This window comes from Cyanistes caeruleus, chromosome 8 (assembly GCF_971803275.1).
Source record: "Cyanistes caeruleus chromosome 8, bCyaCae1.hap1.1, whole genome shotgun sequence".
NCBI classification, from domain to species: Eukaryota; Metazoa; Chordata; class Aves; order Passeriformes; family Paridae; genus Cyanistes; species Cyanistes caeruleus.
Genome location: NC_141708.1, coordinates 25,212,574 through 25,232,564, shown reverse-complemented (window position 1 = coordinate 25,232,564; position 19,991 = coordinate 25,212,574). Strand labels below are relative to the sequence as shown.

Below are 19,991 nucleotides of genomic sequence, written 5' to 3'. Positions count from 1 at the left end.
AGAGGATTATGTGAGAGGCCTGCATTCTCCTGAAGTGTTACCTTAAAACCATGAGTGCTGACTCCCAAAATACAATTTCTCTCTTAAGTGGCATGGAAAACCAAGAAAAAGCATAACCAGAAGCAAGGGAGAGTGGAGCTCACAGGCTGATGAAATGGGGTCTTGTTTGCTTTTGTTGAATGATTTGTTTGTAGAATCAGAAAGAAAATACATACAAAAAGCGTTTTTTGTTTCATCCATTCCTACTGTGTCTTTTGGTGCCTCCATAAGGAAGAAGAAAACATTTACATTTAAGAATGAGCGCTTATCACTGGTGTTATTTTACTTTAAAAGTTAATATAATTTTTGAATGTTACATATTAACTAGGTTTAATATGGTTAGTTACTCTTTGGTCTTATAGATATATTTATTTTTTTTTACAAATTGTATTTTTCTGGGTGGTGTTAATGTGTAATTTATTCAAGCTGGGATACTGTCTTCACGTCAGTGGGGTGACCACAGTTTACTGTGCCTCGTAATGTGGCACCTCATGATGCTGTGCCTTGTAGTGTGTATCTGATGTGTGAATTTATGGATTTTTTTTTAGGTGCAACCAGTGCTCATCATTCCATGAGATGAATTCTGTACAATAGAAAAGCAAGAGAGGGTATTTGAAATGAATGATTCCATGATGATGATAATTAGAGAGGAACCAATGCGGCAGCAGATTACTGGTGAACATTCACAGGCATTGGTTATTGTTTTCAGGAATGTAGGCAGAAAGTGAAAAATCTAATGAATTCTTACATAAATATGTAGCAGTGCAGAAATTTGAATCCAAGGAACCATCTTGGGGATGTAACAACAACAACAACAACAACAACAACAACAACAATAATAATAATAATAATAATAATAATAATATTGGCTAAGGTTTTGAAGTAAACTAAGTTTTTAAACTGAAGAGTGATAAAGAATTCCCTTTTTTCATAGACTGGTGCTTTGGTCAGGAATTGATACTATAATGGTTTTTGTAAAGTAAATAAGGAAAATTACACCTATTGATAATGGTGCAGAAGTGGTGGGCATTTTGTGGATCTGTCCCACAGGTATGTTTATTTGTTTTTTATATACTCACTTAAAGACACAAATACCCACTAAATGCCCTCTTCCTTCATTCCTGACATACCATCAGCATATTCCAGACATGAGTGATCTGACTAGAAGAAATTCTCTGCATCAGAACCGATCACTGAGTTCTGAGATGTGGCAGTTACTGTATTTCTGAGGGTTATGGAATATAATATGGGAATATGATACAAATATATAATTAAAAGGGAGCTGAATTAATAGAAGAAAGGACAGGGGAAAAGAAAGGCAAAAGCTGAAGGGTGAGCTCTGTGTAGCAGACTGTGAAGCAGCCGTGGTGCTAGATCTTATCAGATGTTTTGTCTCTCAAACCTGAGAAAATGAATGAAAATGAAAAAAACAAAACCCAAATCACGAGGGAATTCTAGTTTTCTAGAAATGAAAAGGTAAAAGGAAAATATGATTATCTGATGCAGAGCAAATTTCTTCTAGTCTTTCCTTATGAAAGACGTGTGTTTACACATTTTGTATCTATCCCTGCAAAACCACAACACAGAGTTGGAAGTACACCATAGATCCCAGAATCAGGGGAGAGCCAAAGAGAGAAGCAGCTGATCTGACCTGTCACTAGCACTCCTGCATTACTTCATGCTCGGCGGAGCTGCTAAGATAACCAGTCTTGCACAGGTTGGCTCCAGAGTGTTTCCAAGAACTGAGTTAATTAGTGAAGTATCCTAAAGTTAACTAACTCCCCTGCCCAGAAATGGGCTCTTCCATTTTCCTCACATGATTATCTGGGCACTTACACTTTTCCATATATAGGAGCAGCTCAGGGACTGACAGATCAGGCTAGGTAGGGATACAGACTTCAGGCACATGCATACTCCTTGCATGCAGGCACGGATGCAAGCACATGCTGCTCTCACACACTGAAATTCCAGTTAGCCCAAGAGGTAGTAAGTGAAGACAGCCACAGTCCTGCTGATAAAGAGCCTTTTTAAACAGAAGGCACTAAAGGTAGAGCTCTTCAACCACCATTTATAATAATCCACCAGGAAAAGCATCACAGCCATGAATGGGCCAGTGGATGGTTTATGTGATTACACGCTTGATGATGAAGGGGCTTTCATGTTCACGTCGGAGTCCGTGGGAGAAGGACATCCAGGTAAGAAGCCAGCTCTGGTAAAAGTCCAAAATGTACAATATTTTCATTTGAGGTGTTTTAAAAGCCTAAAGAGGAATTCACCTGGTGTTAATCTCACTGGAGAAGTTAGGTGTAACATTTTTCCTACTTTATTTCTACAGGACTTTGTCCATACAGACTGTAGAACTGCTATAACTAGAGTGCTTCCAACAGGAGCTTATGTGCTTTTGCAGGGTGTGTGTTCAGCTGAGGAAGGCAATGAGGTTTCTGGTTGCTGCTCCTTCCTTTTCATCTAAATTTCTTTCAGTATTCCTGTGGAGACACTAGTGTATCTCTGACAGGCTCAAGTTTCACATACGGATAAGAATGCATTGCTTGCTTCTCAGGTTCCATATCATTATGGGCTCTGTGAAACTGTCCAGCACATATGAGTGCTCTAAGACTGTCACCCATGACAGGAATATCCCCAAGTAGCCTATCATAGAGCCTTTTTTTAGTGGTCCCAGCAGCTGTATGTGGCAAAGTCACCAATTTCCCCCCCGCCTCCCACCCCTTTCCATCATCTGATGCAATATATGGAATTGCTTAAGCAAAGAGTGGACAGTTATTTGCTAAACTTTATGTATGGTCAGCAGAGATTAGTTCAATTTTATTGAAAACAAATATTCATCCACCATAAACATACACCTTATGTCAACAGCAACTGTTCCCTCAAGTGAGGCCGGGGGACAATGGGCTATTTGATGTCCTGAAAAGTGTATTTGTTTTAGGAGCCTATTTGGTGGCCTGTACTTTCTGCTGTAATAAGGCTTTTCAGGTCTGTATTCATGTTATGTGGGTAAATCATAAATGGGTGGAATGGTTTTACAGCAGAGGATAAAACGGTCAGCAATGAGAACTTTATAATTTGATACTCTTCTATACGAACTTATTACTACAGATCAAGTCCATGGCTGATGCAATTGAGTACATCTCCATCAATGTGAAGGCAACTACATCAGGTTAAACCAGTTTGGGTTCTTTCTGATGTAACACAGTCAGAAAATGACAGCCACGTTTTGTCCTTGGAGCATATGTCCCATGTCAAATTTATATATAATTGCATCCAGTGCCTGTAGTCTTATGTAGTTTCATGGGAAAAATAACATAATACAGTGTGGTAATTGTACATGGATGATGTTATTTCCAAAGACAACTGGTCACAATTTATGCTACTCTAATCATTATTTTTTCATCATCTTGGGGCAATAACAGGGAAGTCTCAGAGCAGAGAGTTCAACTGAGTCCCCAGATTTAGCTTTGTCCCTTGGTTTTCTTTCCTTTACCAGTCCTCTCTTTATCTTATTTCTTGTTTTAGAATTTGACCAATTTTTTAGTTCCTATGCACATTCCCTCCTTTATTTCCAAACCCTCTATTGGCCCTCAGCAGCCTTCTTGTAAGCCCCATGGATGTTATTCTCCTCCGGTGCTGAAATACTTGGCAGGCCCTGGAGAAACGCAGTTACCATGTGGATATCTTGCTGGGTCTCTGGCTACTATGAGATACAAAGTACCAACCTGGGAGGTTTATTTTAGAGTCAGAGGAAAGCTGAGATTTACCCGTGTGTTTTCAAGGCTGTGATGCTTACACTTTCTTAAACAGCCTAGACCTTCACACAGGGTACTGGAAACCCTGATGCCTATGGCAAAGGGAAGATAGAGATTTTCCAGATCAAAGGAGGACAGGCTGGCAGTAAGTAACTCTGGGTTGTCCTGTAAATTCTTTTTTCCTGAGCATCAGCAATGGATCTCAATCATCTCACTGATAGCTCTGGCTCCTGACAGCAAATTGATCACCCCTACATCCTGGCCAAGCCCCGCTTTTCCCCTCTGTGGTTTTGCACAAGAGGTGTAGACATGCCATTAGGATTTTATCACCCAGGAAAATCTTGGCTATTTCTTAAAATGAGGCCCAGTGCCTGAGGCTGGAGTTGGGCTTCTGATGTTATCTGTAGCAATAGAATTTTATTGTGAGTTTTGGTTTCCTCTGTTTATACAAAATGGCTAATTTGTGTGTTCTTGATTATTTCTCTTCCGTATGTGAATTTTGCTAGAGGGTATTATGTGAAGTAAAGATCCTGAACCAGATCTTTGTCTGGTGGAAATTTGAATTGTTCTGATTATATTTAATGTCTGATTATATTTAATGGAGACCTTCTTAATGCACAAAGCAGGAGAAATTACATGCTTATTTATTTGAGTGTACAGAGAACTGCCTTGTGTCTGTACAATGCCCAGAGCTGGCTGTCACTGAGAAGTCCAGATTCCATAGAAGCAAGAAGTAGCTGTCAATAATTAACCTACAGATATCACCTGTGCTCCCCAAAGATATTATAGAAGACTGTTTATGCCATCTACTCACTCCAGATTCTTCAAAATCCCCTGGGTATAACATTTGGGAATTCCTTTCAGATCTTGAATCATTTAGTCATGTAGTGGTATAAACTCCAGACTCTCTGAAGACTTACACATGACTTCTTCCTTTCCATATAATAATAAAAGCACACAGACAGATGCATGAAAAAATACATTTATTTTAATTTTTTTTTTAATTTTTGGTAGCTGTATTTTGTCACTGCTCCATTTCCCTTAGTCCAGCAGTGTCTGTCATGCTGCACAGGTTTCTTGGTGCTTTGAAAAACATCGTGTGTTTCTGTGAGACACAATGTTGTACAGATGTCAAACCACCAAAGAGTAATTTCTTCCCCTATCTAATGTGGCTTCAGGTGGAATTGGCTGCAAATTTACTGCCATCCAGTTTTCCAGAAAGTATCAAGAAATCTCTTTAAAAATATAAGACCAAACATCTTCTAAAAGCACCCTCATCTTTTCAACCATATTAAAAGCATATGTTTATCTTGCAGATATTCACAGAAAAAAAAAATAATGAAGGAAAATCTCCCCAGAAAATGCAGATCTGTCCAGCATGTCTTATATCTAAGATTATATATATTTAATGATACACAGTAATATAGATATACTAGTAATATTAGATATATTTAATGATGTTTCAGTAAACTGTGCAGAGAACAAGGAAAACAGATGTACAATGCATTTGAACACTGCTAATATTGCAGTAGCACTGCAGTTATCAACAAGGACTCCTCAAGGGTTCTTTAAAATAGGAAAAATGTACAGCACAATACAGGTATTTGAAGACTTTCTAGTGAAAATCTTTTGTTGGAAAGCTGATTTTTTGATGAAATGCTTATGATAAGTATCTGCATTTCTTCCCTGTTATTTTTTTTTTTTTACCAGAATACCGAGAATTGCTCAGTTTGCCCTTTTTTGAATATAAAAATTTACATTCTAGTTTAATTTTTTTCTGTTGATAAAAATAACATATGATTAAAAATACTGAATTTAATGTTGATGATCTCAGGGTTTAAAGAAAACTAACCTTGACATTTCAAGTGGTCAATGTTTATTTTATTTACTATTGAACTATCAAAGGCAGAAGTGTAGCTGTACCTCTTTGTTGTGTTTTGTGGGGCTTTTTTGAATTTTTTTCAGTTTTTAGTGCTGTTCAAAGTTTTTTCTCTGTGTGGTGAGTCTGTGGAATTGAATTCCTGTGAAGGTTCTGAGGACTTTTGTTAGGCTTTTACATACTCTAGATTCATGTTAGAAACTTATGTCTAACTATCTGGAAAACTGTGAAGTTCCTTCTAATTATCACACATAGCCTTTGTTGTTGAACACTTCCTTTATTTTTTAGAATTACAGCAGGGATTTTGAGTAGGGTTTGTCATCAGCCTCCCTAGACTCATTTTCTGGTTAGCAAGAGCTGTTTCATGGCCAGTTGGTGTCTCTTCCATAAAGCTGATGATTTGATTTCAGAAAAGAGTCATGGCTAACCAGTACTTTCCTGCTCAGTCATTTTAGATACCTCTTTTGCAGTATTCATTCTATTGGATAGTAATTCATGACATGAAGGTATGCATGAACTGAATTCTGACCTATTAAATGGTGTTTTTTAAGATTATAGTGTCCCACCAGAGGTGTTCATTATGCTTTCCCTGTTTCTAAAAAAGAAGAGAAAATAAAAAATAAAAATGAAACGGACAAATTTAACCTCTCACACTTAGCAGATAATAAGAGAAATGGGCCAGTTGAGATGAGAAATTTAAATAACATGATGAAGGGTACACAAAGCCTGCAAAGCATTGCTAAAAATAGAATGCCTGGTTTTATTTAACACCAGAGACCTTTACTAATAGACATGCCTTTAATTTAATGCATTAATCAGCCAACCACCCAGCTGGATTTCTCTTTCCTGTCTTGATAGACGTATCTGTATCTGGATTTGGATCTAGCTGCACTAGAACTGCTGGTTTTTGCATCAACAATCAGATATCATGTGTATTATCAAACTGATTTGCCTCAGACTATTTGAATGTAAAGGTATGCTCCAAGTATGGTAGATTTAATTATATTAATCTATTATTTTAATTTATTAGGGTCTCACATAGATGTTAAAGATCAGAAGGGATCTCCAAAATATAATGTGATCTGACCTTCATACATAGGCAATAATATTTCATGCAAGAGTTCTTCAAACAAGCGAGTAAATGGCAGTTGGATTTCATTCATACCTTTTAAAAAGATATCAAATTTTCATGTAGGCATTTGAAAGAATTCTGTATGCCTCTAGATGAAGGGTTGCCATGGCTCTCACTCTTTTCATGTTTTCCTTTTTGAATCTTTATCTGTGTCTTTTTAACTTTCATTTATCAACTGTAGTTACATTATTTCCCATCAGAATAAAAACCAAAAAACAAACACCTTTTCTCTGAGCACAATATTTTTAGGTTCTTAGGGACCAGGATGTCAATGCTTGTAGGGGTTTCCTCTGGTAGTCTGCCTTTCTTTCAGCCTTTCAGAACTAGATTGGGTTTGATTGATTTCATCCTGTAAGATAGACTTTTCTGATTTAGGGCATTCTTCTCATTCTGTCCTAAACCTTCCCACAGCTTCTTAGCACCCTTCTTGAGTGTTTTGGCAAGAATGCAAATGATACCCCTAAGTGTGCCATACAGGGAACTTGGACATGTGGGACAGTGGCATCTGGTGCAGGTGAGACATGCTTCATGTGGAGCAAGGACAGCAATGAAGGTTGTTGATTGAAACTCTGGGAGCTGAAAAAAGACTCCAAAGCAGTCCCAGTCACTAGAGTTTGCTGCTGGGTATTGGTCCTGTAATAAGGAAGCCATTCTAACCCCAGTTGTTCTCACCCAGCTAACAAAAAAATTGTATGTTGTTGTCAATATTTCTTGCTTCTATGCTTGAAAATGTGGATATATTTCCTTATAAAAATAAAAATTCTGAAGAGAGCAAGCAAAGATACATTTTAATCACTCCTGCCACCTTTGTACCCAGGTTTGCTAAACAAGGTCCAGTTGGATGTCTAATTGAATTGCAAGAACAGTGTCTGATTCCTGTTTGGTAATAATTGTCCCAAATTTAGTAATCCATGTACAGTTCTTGCAAGGCTGAAAGTTCCAATGCAGCCTGCATTTGCTAATTGTCTTTTGTGTTCATTCTTTTTGTGTTGAAGTGGTGAGAGGGGAGTGAATATGGGAGATAAGAGCATCAGAATCACATTAGTTCTCCAGTCCTTGATTTGTCCCTCTTAGCTAAATGTACACCTTCTTCATGAAAATAAGTGAGAATTTATTTTGACTTGAGCTTAAGTGTTTTAAAAGCTTCTAATGACAGGCTCTTACAAAACATTGCTTTCCAACAGGTTGTGTTGCACACAGCAAGGCAGGAGATTAATTTATTTTGCCACATAGCTTGTTATGTCAAAATCTAAAAGCAACACTTGACCTTTTTTTTTAAGAACAATAAAATTAAATTATATAAGAAAATTAACCATTTTCATGCAGAAGACATTGCTATGGGTGCTGCCCTTTTGTGTACATTAGATTAGCTAGATTATTTGATTAAGATTCAATGTGTTTTTTAAAGATTAGAAAAGAAAGAAAAAGATAATATATTTTTATGACAAACTTGAGCTGAAGCCTTTGTATTTGGCATGTAACTAAAGGTTTACCTCAGGCAAACTTCAGTTGGTAACCCCTTCTTTGCTTCTGTGTGTGTATTGCCTGCGCTGCCTTAGGTGGGTTGCTGGGATTATTAGGAGGTGACATTGCCAGATGGTAGGAAGCAGTGACAAAAAGCAACCCCAAAACCACTCCTCCACTGAGCTGTGCATTGTCTCTGTTAATCTAAACACTTTCTCAGGCTTTACCACCAGTGTTGGTCAGGTACTTTCTGTTGTTACTTTCTGCTGGGGCAATGGAAGTTGGTGGTGGAACATCGCCGTTCCATTAGAACACCACGGGTTTGCAGAAAAGGTGGTGCTACAGAAGGAGAAAGCTGCAAGTAAAACTTCTTAACCTCTCAGGTTATTCTGTGCATTGCACACTTGTTTCACATCTAAGGGGAGAAAACTACAGATAAAGTTCTGGTTAGTTAGTTTACACTGGTAGGTAAATTCCCCGCTGTGCCTACTGAGTTTGCTGGAAGGATGATTAATATAATCTTTCTATTTAGCTACCTTAAATATGCCAGTAATACACAATAAAAGAATTCCTTTCTGAAATGCCTGCTGAAAGTGATGCAAACAGTCCATGTTTTGTATTGAGTGGTGTGGTTTTGAATCACAGCTTTGATGTCTTGCAGATAAAATCTGTGATCAAATCAGCGATGCTGTACTAGACGCCCATCTCAAACAGGACCCGAATGCCAAGGTTGCTTGTGGTAAGTTGTTTGCTGCTTTGCTTTAAGTTGTCACACAGTCACATTCTTTTTTAGGATGTTTGCAAAGACCTAGCTCATTTCACTCTCCAAAAAGACATAAGAATTTCAGTTTTCCAGAGGAGAGATGAGAAGAAGCAGAAGACTAAAGCCCAAGCAGGCTGTAGAAGAGCAGAGCCATTGATTTTGTGTGTAGACTGAATTGAAGAAACAGGTCTGCATATCACTGAATCATGCTCAGTGTTTTGACTTTCCCATTTGTAAGTTGGACATATTAGTTTTTTCCTTGCTTTCAGACAGATGGTGAATACGAAAATAATTTTTTATAGATGGAGTTATAATGCTAAAAATATGGATAGAAAGGATTTACATGGTATACATCCGATAGCTCTCTCAAAATCAGCATCATCACAAACACAGTTCTTTGTCTTAGTGGCTGGCTTATTCTGCTATTGTAATCCTGTTTTCATCTCTCTTTTCAGAGACAGTATGTAAGACAGGAATGGTGTTGCTCTGTGGAGAGATCACTTCTCGTGCTATTGTGGATTATCAGCGAGTTGTCCGAGATGCAATCAGACATATTGGCTATGACGATTCAGCTAAAGGTTGGTGGAAAAACTCATGAAATCGTGGAAAAGCAAGCAATAGGCAGCTGCAAAACAGGTCTCTCACCACATCTATACAGGGGCTTTAGCAAGCCTGATACAAACTGAATGTGCTGTGTGAAAGCTACACTTTCTGGCTTTATCCCAGTAAGTAAAAACCTTTTATTAGTTAAAACTGAATTGGGAGTAGGCAGACTATACTTTGAACTGTGGTATTTGGCCACAATAGTTAACTGCAACTTGAACTACCACTCCTCCAAACTTGCAAGAACTTGACTCCTGGTTTTCATCTGGCAAGCTGATTGTTGCATCTTGGTGCAAAAGAGAGAGAAGAAATCTGGTTCATTTCACTGTACCCTTGTATTTTTGTATTGCAGTAGCATTTAGAATTCCCAGGTGTAAAGGTGGCTGTCACTTCTTTGTTATCTCTGAATATCTCCTTTTACACTGAGCAGTGTGTGGTCCAGACCCAAGTTGTGAGGTGTGCAAATGATAAAAAAGACAAAATGCTCTGCGCACCAGACACATTTCACTTTCTGATTTGCATGTATCTGTTTATATTGTAGAAATATTCCAAGCATTCTGTTACAGTGAAGGGTGTCTTTTAAGAGTTTTTGGTTAACAAGTTGTTTACTGCAGTCCTTTGACTGCAATTGAATTTGCAGGAGGTTGTGGTAGGAGAATATTACGGCAGCTCAGCTGCAGGTTGCCTCCACCATCACACAACAGCAGTGCTTTCAGAAAACACAAGCAAATCTAGGAGGTCATAAATCTCCTTATTATCTAAATTGCTGTCAATGATGAGGGGAGTTTCAGTGACCCGGTAAAAAACAATTTCTACAAGTAAAAATAAAGCCCTTTATGTGCAGAAATACAATTTTCTCCTCTATATAGTCTACTGAAAAGAGGTTGAAGAGCATTCAAGTGGATCATGATCATATGGACGTGGATAGATGTTGTACTGGCTGAACATGAGTTTGGTCAGCAGCTGTCAGTAGCTACAGTTCTAGGAAAGGTTGGATTTGGAGAGAAGCAAGTTACTATTAATATACCTAGGAACAGGTGGGAAATTTTGCCACAATCTTCTCTAAGTCTTTCAATTTCTTTTTTAAAACTTTTAGTCTTGGAAAGTCATGTACATTCCCATTTCCAGATTTGTTGTGAGACCTGAATCTGGTGGTTTTCTGTTTGTGGTTCATGCAAAATCCCATGAGAGATTTAGGTATGGACACTGCTTTATAAATAATGTGGCGGAGAGTGGAGTCTTCAGTTGCTGAAAAACTCAGCTTCTGGGAATTCATGTAGAGGATTTTATTTGTATTCATTTGGGAGAAGCTCATTATTTACCTTTTTGACTACTTCTACAGATCCATAATCTGAATTGGCTTGGCACAGGGAGAAAAAATAGCCAGTAACAAGCAAGAAAGGCACCCCTATATATCCCACCCCATCCTAAAACAGGTTTCAAGTGTGGTATTGACAAAAATTTTGCTAAAAAATAACAGTTTGGTTTTGAGTTCTGAATGTGGTATCCTTCAGAATAAAAATTTTGTCCCCTAGTTCCATGTAAATTGTGACAGAAAAAGCTAATTCACTGCTATTCTTTTTTCTAAATAGGCTTTGACTACAAGACTTGCAACGTTTTAGTGGCACTGGAACAGCAGTCACCTGACATTGCCCAAGGTGTTCATCTACACAGGAATGAAGAGGATGTTGGTGCTGGAGATCAGGTAGACATAGCAGCACATCTAAAACACCAAAGCTGTTTCAATGGAAAAAGATTACTCCATCTTAATGACATATTTTTTATGTCAAAACCCATGCCAAAGTATTTCCACACTTCTCTTTACCCCAGAATAAACCCCATAATTTTACTAAAGCTGTTGTAGGTTCCTTGAGGGCAGATTTTTGTCTGGTGTTGTTTTAGAACTCCAGGCAAATCAGGAGAGCTCTGGCAGTTTGTAGTAGCTGAGGAGGTTCCCTTTAAAACTCAGCAAAGGTTTTCTGCTTATGTATTTCATGTTTTTGTTGTGTAGCTTTAGGTTCATCAGACCATTCATCTTGCAGCCAGACTTGCCATGTAACATGGAATAAACAAATAATCTTTTCACATTCAAAGAGCTGTTGAGATTTTGTGCAGCAGAAAATTGGGTGATGTTTCATCTGCTGTCAGCATTAGTACAGTAAATACCAGAGTACTTTTATTTCTCACTTATTCCCAGAGGCAGCTCTTGTAGTAGGAGTTCCATGTAATTAAGGCTGTCCAAAGTGTGTCTGTCTGAGCTAAAGAACACATGTAGACATTTGTGGTGTGTTCCCAAAAGAGAGGTACTAACATAAAAACTGCATAATGTGACTGATGCCATATGAGTGAATTTAACATTCACTAGTTATCATTAAAAGTAATATCTAGTTCATACCAGTGCTGTTGGGAACCGTAAGTGCAGGTATCAGAGTCCAGGAGCCAAGCAAATATTGTTGAAAAAATTCCTTGAGGACTAAATTAAAATGCTTTTCTGCTGTCATTGGGGCATAATAGTACATAAGATGAAAAGAGATTTGACTTCCTTTGACACTTTGATGGCCTCAATTTCCATTTGATCCAAGTACCTTCCTGCTTTATTTTCCTTTTTTTCCTTTTTTTTTTTCTCCTCAACATATGCTGGTTGAGGAGAAAGAAAATGCTGCTCTATTGAGCCAATGATAATCTGATACATGATTACAGGGAATATGAAAGAATTATAAAAGTAATATCTAAGAGTATAAATATAATATATAAGAGTAGAAGCTGTGCCTCTAAGCATGTGGCATTGAAAAATCTGAGGCAGGTGCCTTAAACTGTTGAAGGGTTTGTCCTTCATGGAGTACTCACACCCCATGCCACTGAAATTTCAGATGTGAGCTGCAATAAGTGTGTCTGTATTCATACATAAAAGCCTCTGGAACATTTCCAGGCTACTGAAAACATCTTTCCCATGACAGAATAGTCCTGAAATGTTTTCTCCAGCAGACTTATTGATTTATTTTTTTTTTTCCTGTGAAGGAACCTATTTGTTTTTTTTCTCAGAAATGTCTTCATTTTTGTCCAGGTTTCTAGCTCAACATGTGAGCTAGAAACTTCAGTGAAAAAATTCTAGGAGCATGGTCTGCTTCTCATTACACTGTAACATGTTGGAGCCTGATCCGAGTTTTGGCTTCTTGCACTGTGATGTAAAACAGTAGAAAGCAAACCTGTGGATACTGCTGACTCTTTTCTCCAGATGAAACCTCATTGCCTTTGGTTGTGGTGCCTTTAACAGTGATTAAAGTATGTTCTCTCCTCCTGCAGGGTTTGATGTTTGGCTATGCAACAGATGAGACAGAAGAATGTATGCCTCTAACAATTATTCTTGCTCACAAACTGAACGCCAGGTTAGCCGAGCTGAGGCGCAGTGGAGAACTCCCTTGGCTGAGGCCCGACTCTAAGACACAGGTAAACACTGCAAGGCATTGTCCAGAAAGCTGGAAACCAACACCTTTTCCTTCCAGAAATACTGACTGTTTTTGAAGACAGCAGTTCATGTGTTTCAGCCCATCAGGATTACCCGCAAGTAGCAGATGAAGTTTTTCCACTGCTTGTGACATTGTCTCCTGGACTGCTGGAAAATGGTTAACTTGTCTCAGAGCACTTCACCACCTGCCAGTGGAGGGACATTTAACCCTTCCCAACTAAAGTGGTTTGTGCTTGATGGGAAAGTGACATCCGAAGAGTTTATTTGTATTCAGGGGTTCAGGCTGACATTTTCAAGATGCACTAAGAACATAAATTTCTGAGGCTTGAGATTTTTGAAGGAAATCCTACATGAAAGACACATTTTGGATGATTTCATAGAGAATCAAGCTGTCTTCATTGAGTTAGGGTTTTTCTGGGGTTTTTTAAGCTTTTTTTTTTGTTTTTTTGTTGGGCTATTTTGTTTGTTGGTTTTTTTTTTCTTTAGCATAGCAAAAATGCAGCGGGGAATTAAGTAAGCTTCATTTCTCATACCCTGGCATCACTGTTAGCAGGGATCACTCTAACGTCAGCACTGCCATTTTGCTCCAGTGCTGCTTTCAGAATAGCCTATGTGACATTTGTCAAATTCCTCCATCACACTGACAGCAGCTCTGCTGTTTGTCCCCGCTGTCCCCGTGTCCCTCAGGTGACGGTTCAGTACACGCAGAAGAACGGCGCGGTGATCCCGGTGCGTGTTCACACCATCGTGATCTCTGTGCAGCACGATGAGACCATTTCCCTGGAGAGCATGCGCAGGACCCTGAAGGAACGCGTCATCCAAGTCGTTGTCCCCGCAAAATACCTGGATGACAAAACTGTTTATCACCTTCAGCCTAGCGGACGTTTTGTTATTGGAGGGCCTCAGGTTTGTATTATTTTGGTGGTCTTGTGAGATTGCCTTTCACTGTATGTGTGGCTTCAATACTCGGATTTTTTGCATCTCTGTCCCAGGGTAAGGAGCAAGCTGCCTAGTGGAAGATTTTCCCTGCAGCTGGATGTGGGAGAAGGGGCCAGGGTTTTACATTTCCCATGTCAGGGTAACCTTTGAGGGCCTGGTGATGCTGTACACGTGTTGTCACCAGGCAGGCAATCCGATCTCCCATTGCATGTAGAGTGTAGAGCCCAATTCTGGGTTTCCTCAAACCCTCTGGGGACCAGCACTGAGTGACACCAGCAGTCCTTTCACACAGGAAGCACTTCTTGCAGAGAGATGGACAAGAGAAGATTTACTTCTTTAGAGTGACCCTGGTTTTCATATCTGAATACTCTCACTGTTTGGCCTGACACCAGTAAGAGCCAAAGGTGCTCATCCCTCCTGAAAATCATCCCCAACAGGCCTCTCATGGTGAGAAAATAAATGCTTCTTTTACTTTTAGGCAATGCAGGAGATAGGCTTTATGATTTGATCTTGCACTCACAGAGGCCAGGCAGAACTTCCACTCTGTAAGATCAGCAGTTCTGAGATTTAGTTTTTGAAAACAAATTTAGCGTTATGAATGCTTAAATCTTCAGATGGCTTCAGAACTATCACAACAAAATTTCAAAGCTCCTTCCTGAAATTAGGTTCAATTTTACAACAAATTCAACGAGAGGGTGTTTCCTCTTTGTTTTTCAATTCATTCACTTACTGGAATTTTCTAGAATTACTTCTAAGGCACTCTGTCTTTTTTACATTAGTGCCATGTAACAGGAAGGAAGACATTGAGATTTATCACTATAATTATTGATTCTACAAGAGATGTATTTTTCTGCAGTTGAATGGGTTTTATCACTGTAATTTTGTGTATCATTGACATCCTAGACTGTGCACAAAAGAGAGTCAAACTTGAGCTGTAACTTAGAGTGAATGCACCAAGGCAGCAATCATAGCTACAAAAAGAAGGCTACACATAGGAAAATTTTTATGTGTGCAGCAAACTACACCCATTAAAAGTGTAAATCTTTCAGATGTGTACTGAACTGTATATCCATTTAAAAATGCACTATAGTTACAAGTGATAAGCCAGCCAGGAATACCCCTGCTACTCTTGTGCTGGAGCTCTGTTGCATATGTTTGCACATACAAACTGAGGCAAGTCACAGTGTTCGTTTACAGCTTTTTAAACCCAGGCTAAGTTTGCTCAGTATGGGTCAATCTGCCTATGTGTCCATGACCTTACAACTGCTATCATCACTTGTGCAATTTACAATGGCATTGTGGCAACCAGAAAATAGCTATTTCTCCTCTTGACTTTGACAACTTTAGCTTTCTGCTTATTTTTCAGAAGAGTGTTGCTCAGTTTTATTTTTAATAACACTAGCTGCAGGAGGCTGTCTTACCTCCAGCTCAATTCATCTAAGGAAGATACATATATTTTACTTGGGGTTTTCATCTTATGTTTTTGGGTGTGGTGAGACCTTGAATTCTGGCTATGGCAAAATGAGTAGGTTTGCTGCTGTCACCATTTTCCTGCCAGCAATACCTGCTGGTGTGATGAAGACAGACATTACAGCTCATCACAGTGATGCCTTCCACATGCTTTACAAGTGCATTTGTACTTGTTCAGCCCCTTTGAAATAAGATTTTTTTGCCTTCACATGTCCATTTGTTCTTCCTCTCAGTTCTGCAGCCAAGTCACAGTGGAACACAAGGTGTTCTCATTGCAACTGTCTGCACCACCAAAAATGAAGGTTTAAGACAAGCAGAAAAACCCAAGGACAAGATCCTTTAATACACGCTCAGCTATCTAAAAATCCAGATTTACATCTCAGTGCTTTCTTAGCAGAATGGAACAAACAGTGCCAAAGGTTTACTTCTGTGTATATGCACAGTCTTTCTAAGAAAAACTTTGACTCCCCAACTGTGTTTGCCGTGCAAACATTGCAGCAGTTGGATTTTAGTGACATGATGTTCTGAGGCAAAGAATTTCAAATCTGCCTGCACAGGTGGCAGTGGAATTTAAAATTTGAACATGTTTTCTTTCACACCAGAAAGCTTAAGGGTTTAGTAACTTGCAGGGGTCAGACAATTAGTCCAGTGCTGATCAGCTACCCCAGAGCAAATGAAAATATGAGGTACTTGTGAGGAGCAATCAGCATAGCTGTAGGCAACTGGAATATTATCTGTATGTCCTTATTAAATATTTTAGAATATTTATCTATTAGTATCTGCTCTTAGAAAGAACTAACCCTTTCCCAATTACCTATGACTGCCTAGTACTCCATGCCTGTTGTGTACAGTTCAAATTAGACTATAAATATTTTGGGGTTGGAAATGCAGTTTTTGGTACTGTCTATATAACAGTCTCTGATACTGCACTGGAAGTGCTGGGTGCCAAAGTCCATGTAACCATCTATAAGGTATCACTGACGTACCTTTGACTGTAAATAAAAAAAGAATCTACTATTTAATATTCACACAATTTGTGATTTTGACTAAAAGGTACAAAAACCTGGATTGGGGTTTTTTTTCTTCATATTTTAAACAGTGTGAAATCTCTCAACATTTCCTTTATGACACACAGCATTTTAGCTATATTCTGTAATGGTTTGGATACTTAGTGGGTCATTTCTAAACCAAAGTTTCCATATTTACAATTAAAACTGGCAGTGCATGCTGTAGCTATCTGGTTTGCTTGACTAACCAAATAAATTTGTGAGTGGCTTGTCTTGAGGATCTGGCTTTAAAGAACAATTACAGCCACTGCTGAGAGAAGTTCATTCCTTCAGCTACCCCCAGCAATGCCTGTGTGGTGAACTTACCCCTTGCTGCAGCGTTCTGAAGGAATGCCCAGCCCTGTTTGGGACTGAATGGATGTGTAACGGACAATTGTGTCTCTGGTTCAGGGCGATGCTGGTGTCACTGGGAGGAAGATCATCGTGGACACCTACGGCGGCTGGGGAGCGCACGGCGGCGGCGCCTTCTCTGGCAAGGACTACACCAAGGTGGACAGGTCGGCCGCCTACGCGGCCCGCTGGGTGGCCAAGTCTCTGGTGAAAGCTGGGCTCTGTCGCCGTGTTCTGGTTCAGGTATGGTTTGCCAAGGATGATGCTTTTCCCAAAACAATTTTCCCTTTCTAGATTTTCTTTGAGTGCCCATCGAAGGAGCTGCTGTGGTCGAAGTGGTCTTGGTGATGGATTTTTGAAGAAAGGAAGACTTGATGTGCTTGGTTCAAGCCCTGTGTAATGTCACTAACTAATAGCCAGTTGGCTTCTTGAAAATGGAACTTTTCATTTAGCTTTTTGGCTATTTTATTGGCTATTTTTCCAGATATTTGTTGAGCCCCCGACCCTCTGACACTCATTGTCATTGAAATGAGCATGGGGTGACTGGATAATGGAGGAGAAAGTAATCCAGAGGCCTCAGCATTTTCAAAGTTTTCTCTTCTTTTTGTCTACACATACACATTGCACAAATACAAGAAGTGAAGGAGAGGCTTTAGTCTTCATAAGATGATTCATAAATTAATGCTTTCTTCTGCTGCCCACTGTTGCCCTGAGGTGCTGTGTTTATTGGCTGGCTTAGGTGCCTTTTTTCCCACAGGTTTCTTATGCCATCGGGGTTGCTCATCCACTGTCTATTTCACTGTTCACTTACGGAACTTCCCAAAAAACAGAGAAAGAGCTGCTGGACATTGTGCACAAAAACTTTGATCTTCGGCCTGGAGTCATTGTCAGGTAAAGAAACACACAGAAAGGAAAATATCCCACTAGTCACATCCAGGAAATGATCTGTTGCAAAATCTTCAGCTGTTACTGAAACTTTGGCCCTTTTTTAATATATGGAACTCAAATAAAACAGCTTCTACATTCCAAGAACTTTAAGTTACTTTGCCCCAGTAAAAAGGTATATTTTGGTTTACCAAAGGAATTTAAAGTTATTTCATCTTTTCCATTTCAATTAATAATTCTTAATAATTAGGCCTTTTCCTATAGCCTTAAGTACATTAAAGGCATTTTAGTAGTGTTGTCGTTATAATTGTCTCCATTGAGCATGTTCATTGGTATGCTTGCATCCCCAGGGTATGCTTGCTTGTCTAAGGGGGTGGGATGGATATCTACATCAGGATTTTAATAGTAGTTATCATAAAGTATCTTAATATGAAAATTTTTTCCTTCTTTTTATTATGTACACAGGGATCTGGATCTAAAAAAGCCCATTTACCAGAAGACTGCATGTTATGGTCACTTTGGAAGACAGGAATTCTCGTGGGAAGTACCTAAAAAACTCGTGTTTTGACATTAATGATATGTCACCTTTTAAAAACAGAAAGGAAGACTGCTAATGATGAGGATGCTTCTGAAAATCAAATTTGACAGCTTTATATTCAACATAAGGAATTTTAGATTTTAAATGGAAAGAAAGAAAAGGTTATTTTCCTGGAAATTGATTTTTTTTAACCCTCAGTGTCTTTCATTATCTAAGATATAATGGACAGAGTCTGTTTTTTTAATCAGCATAAGACAACAAAATACAGTTTACTTTTAACTGCTGCTCTGTTGGTTCTTTGGAAAAAGACAAAGTGTGACTCAGGTATTCAACCCAAAAGCTGAACCTCAAACCTTTGATGGGCAAAGGTGAAGATGACTTTCCCAACTCTGACTAAGGATCAGCAGATCTGTTGCTTCTAATTAGACAATGGGAAATTCTGGGGTCCAATTTCCTTACTGGAGTTAGCAATGCATACGGCTGGGGGCTGCTTTTATGGGAGAAGGCTGAATATCACCTAACAGTATTTTGGCCTCTTTTATAAAAGATGTTAACATACATGTAGTATTTAAATCATCTTCAGTGCATATGTGCTGTTACTGTCATGTTTCAATTACCTGCGTGTTTGAAACATAAGTGCTCTCCTATGAAGCAACAATCATAGAATAAAAAGCTTTTTCCTACCATGTATGTAAAGGCGTATCATTTTCTATGTTCATTTTTTTTAAAGCTGCTGTAAAATGGTCCATCTCAACTCAGCTGCTTCTACTCTTGTAGCAATTTAGTTTACCAACATAATTGAATTTGATTAGATTTTGAAATTGTAATATGAATTTCCCTGCTAATATGCGTATGATCACTCTTGAGTCCTTCTGATTAGTGGAAATTCAGTGAAAAAGTATTAGATTTTTATTTGTAACTCTTAGGTTTGTGTTACAGGGTATTTTTTCCTAATGTTTGCTCCCAAGCATCAGGTTTATTGCATGTCTTTCTATGTTGGATATAAGTTGGGAATAAAATATAGCTGAGAAAAAATAACTTCAAAACTTCAGCAAACACACATAGCGTGAGGTTGCGTTTGGACCAGTGCCCCACTGGAGAGCTGGTCCCGGCTCAGGGGAGGGGAGTGTGCCCGGCTGTGGGGCAGGGTGCTGGCACTCTGGTACCCGGGATGCTCCTGGTGTCTGCCAGAGCTGATCCCGGTGTCTCCCCGGGATGCTCCGGTGTCTGCCCGGGATGCTCCGGTGTCTGCCAGCGCTGCTCCCGGTGTCTGGCAGAGCTGATCCTGGTGTCTGCCAGAGCTGCTCCCGGTATCTGCCAGGCCCCTGTGATCTATTGCCCATGTTCTCTATTGCCCATGTCCTCTATTGCCCATGTTCTCTATTGCCCATGTTCTCCATTGCCCATGTTCTCCATTGCCCATGTTCTCCATTGCCCATGTTCTCCGTTGCCCATGTTCTCTATTGCCCATGTTCTCCATTGCCCATGTGCTCTATTGTCCCCCACAGTGGCAAACAACTCTTTGCAAATGCCTGTGAGTTAGGCACAGGTTTGTTTTAACTGGTGGGGCGTGAGACCGCGTTTATCTTCTGTGGTCAGTTTTGTTTGCCAGTAGGAAACAACTTAAAAAATGCGAGGGTTGCCTGTGTATGGCC

General features: G+C 39.3%; 1 protein-coding gene across 1 annotated transcript; it reads left to right on the top strand.

Moving 5' to 3' along the window:
* The first annotated feature begins 1,857 nt into the window (after nucleotides 1-1,857).
* MAT1A (methionine adenosyltransferase 1A) lies at nucleotides 1,858-19,026 on the top strand. The gene is made up of 9 exons (XM_023929312.2): nucleotides 1,858-2,234; nucleotides 8,937-9,014; nucleotides 9,494-9,616; nucleotides 11,234-11,346; nucleotides 12,945-13,088; nucleotides 13,795-14,013; nucleotides 16,974-17,156; nucleotides 17,671-17,804; nucleotides 18,264-19,026. The coding sequence occupies exons 1-9, from the start codon at nucleotides 2,141-2,143 to the stop codon at nucleotides 18,364-18,366; spliced, it is 1,191 nt and encodes a 396-aa protein (XP_023785080.1). The 5' UTR covers nucleotides 1,858-2,140; the 3' UTR covers nucleotides 18,367-19,026.
* The last annotated feature ends 965 nt before the right edge of the window (nucleotides 19,027-19,991 follow it).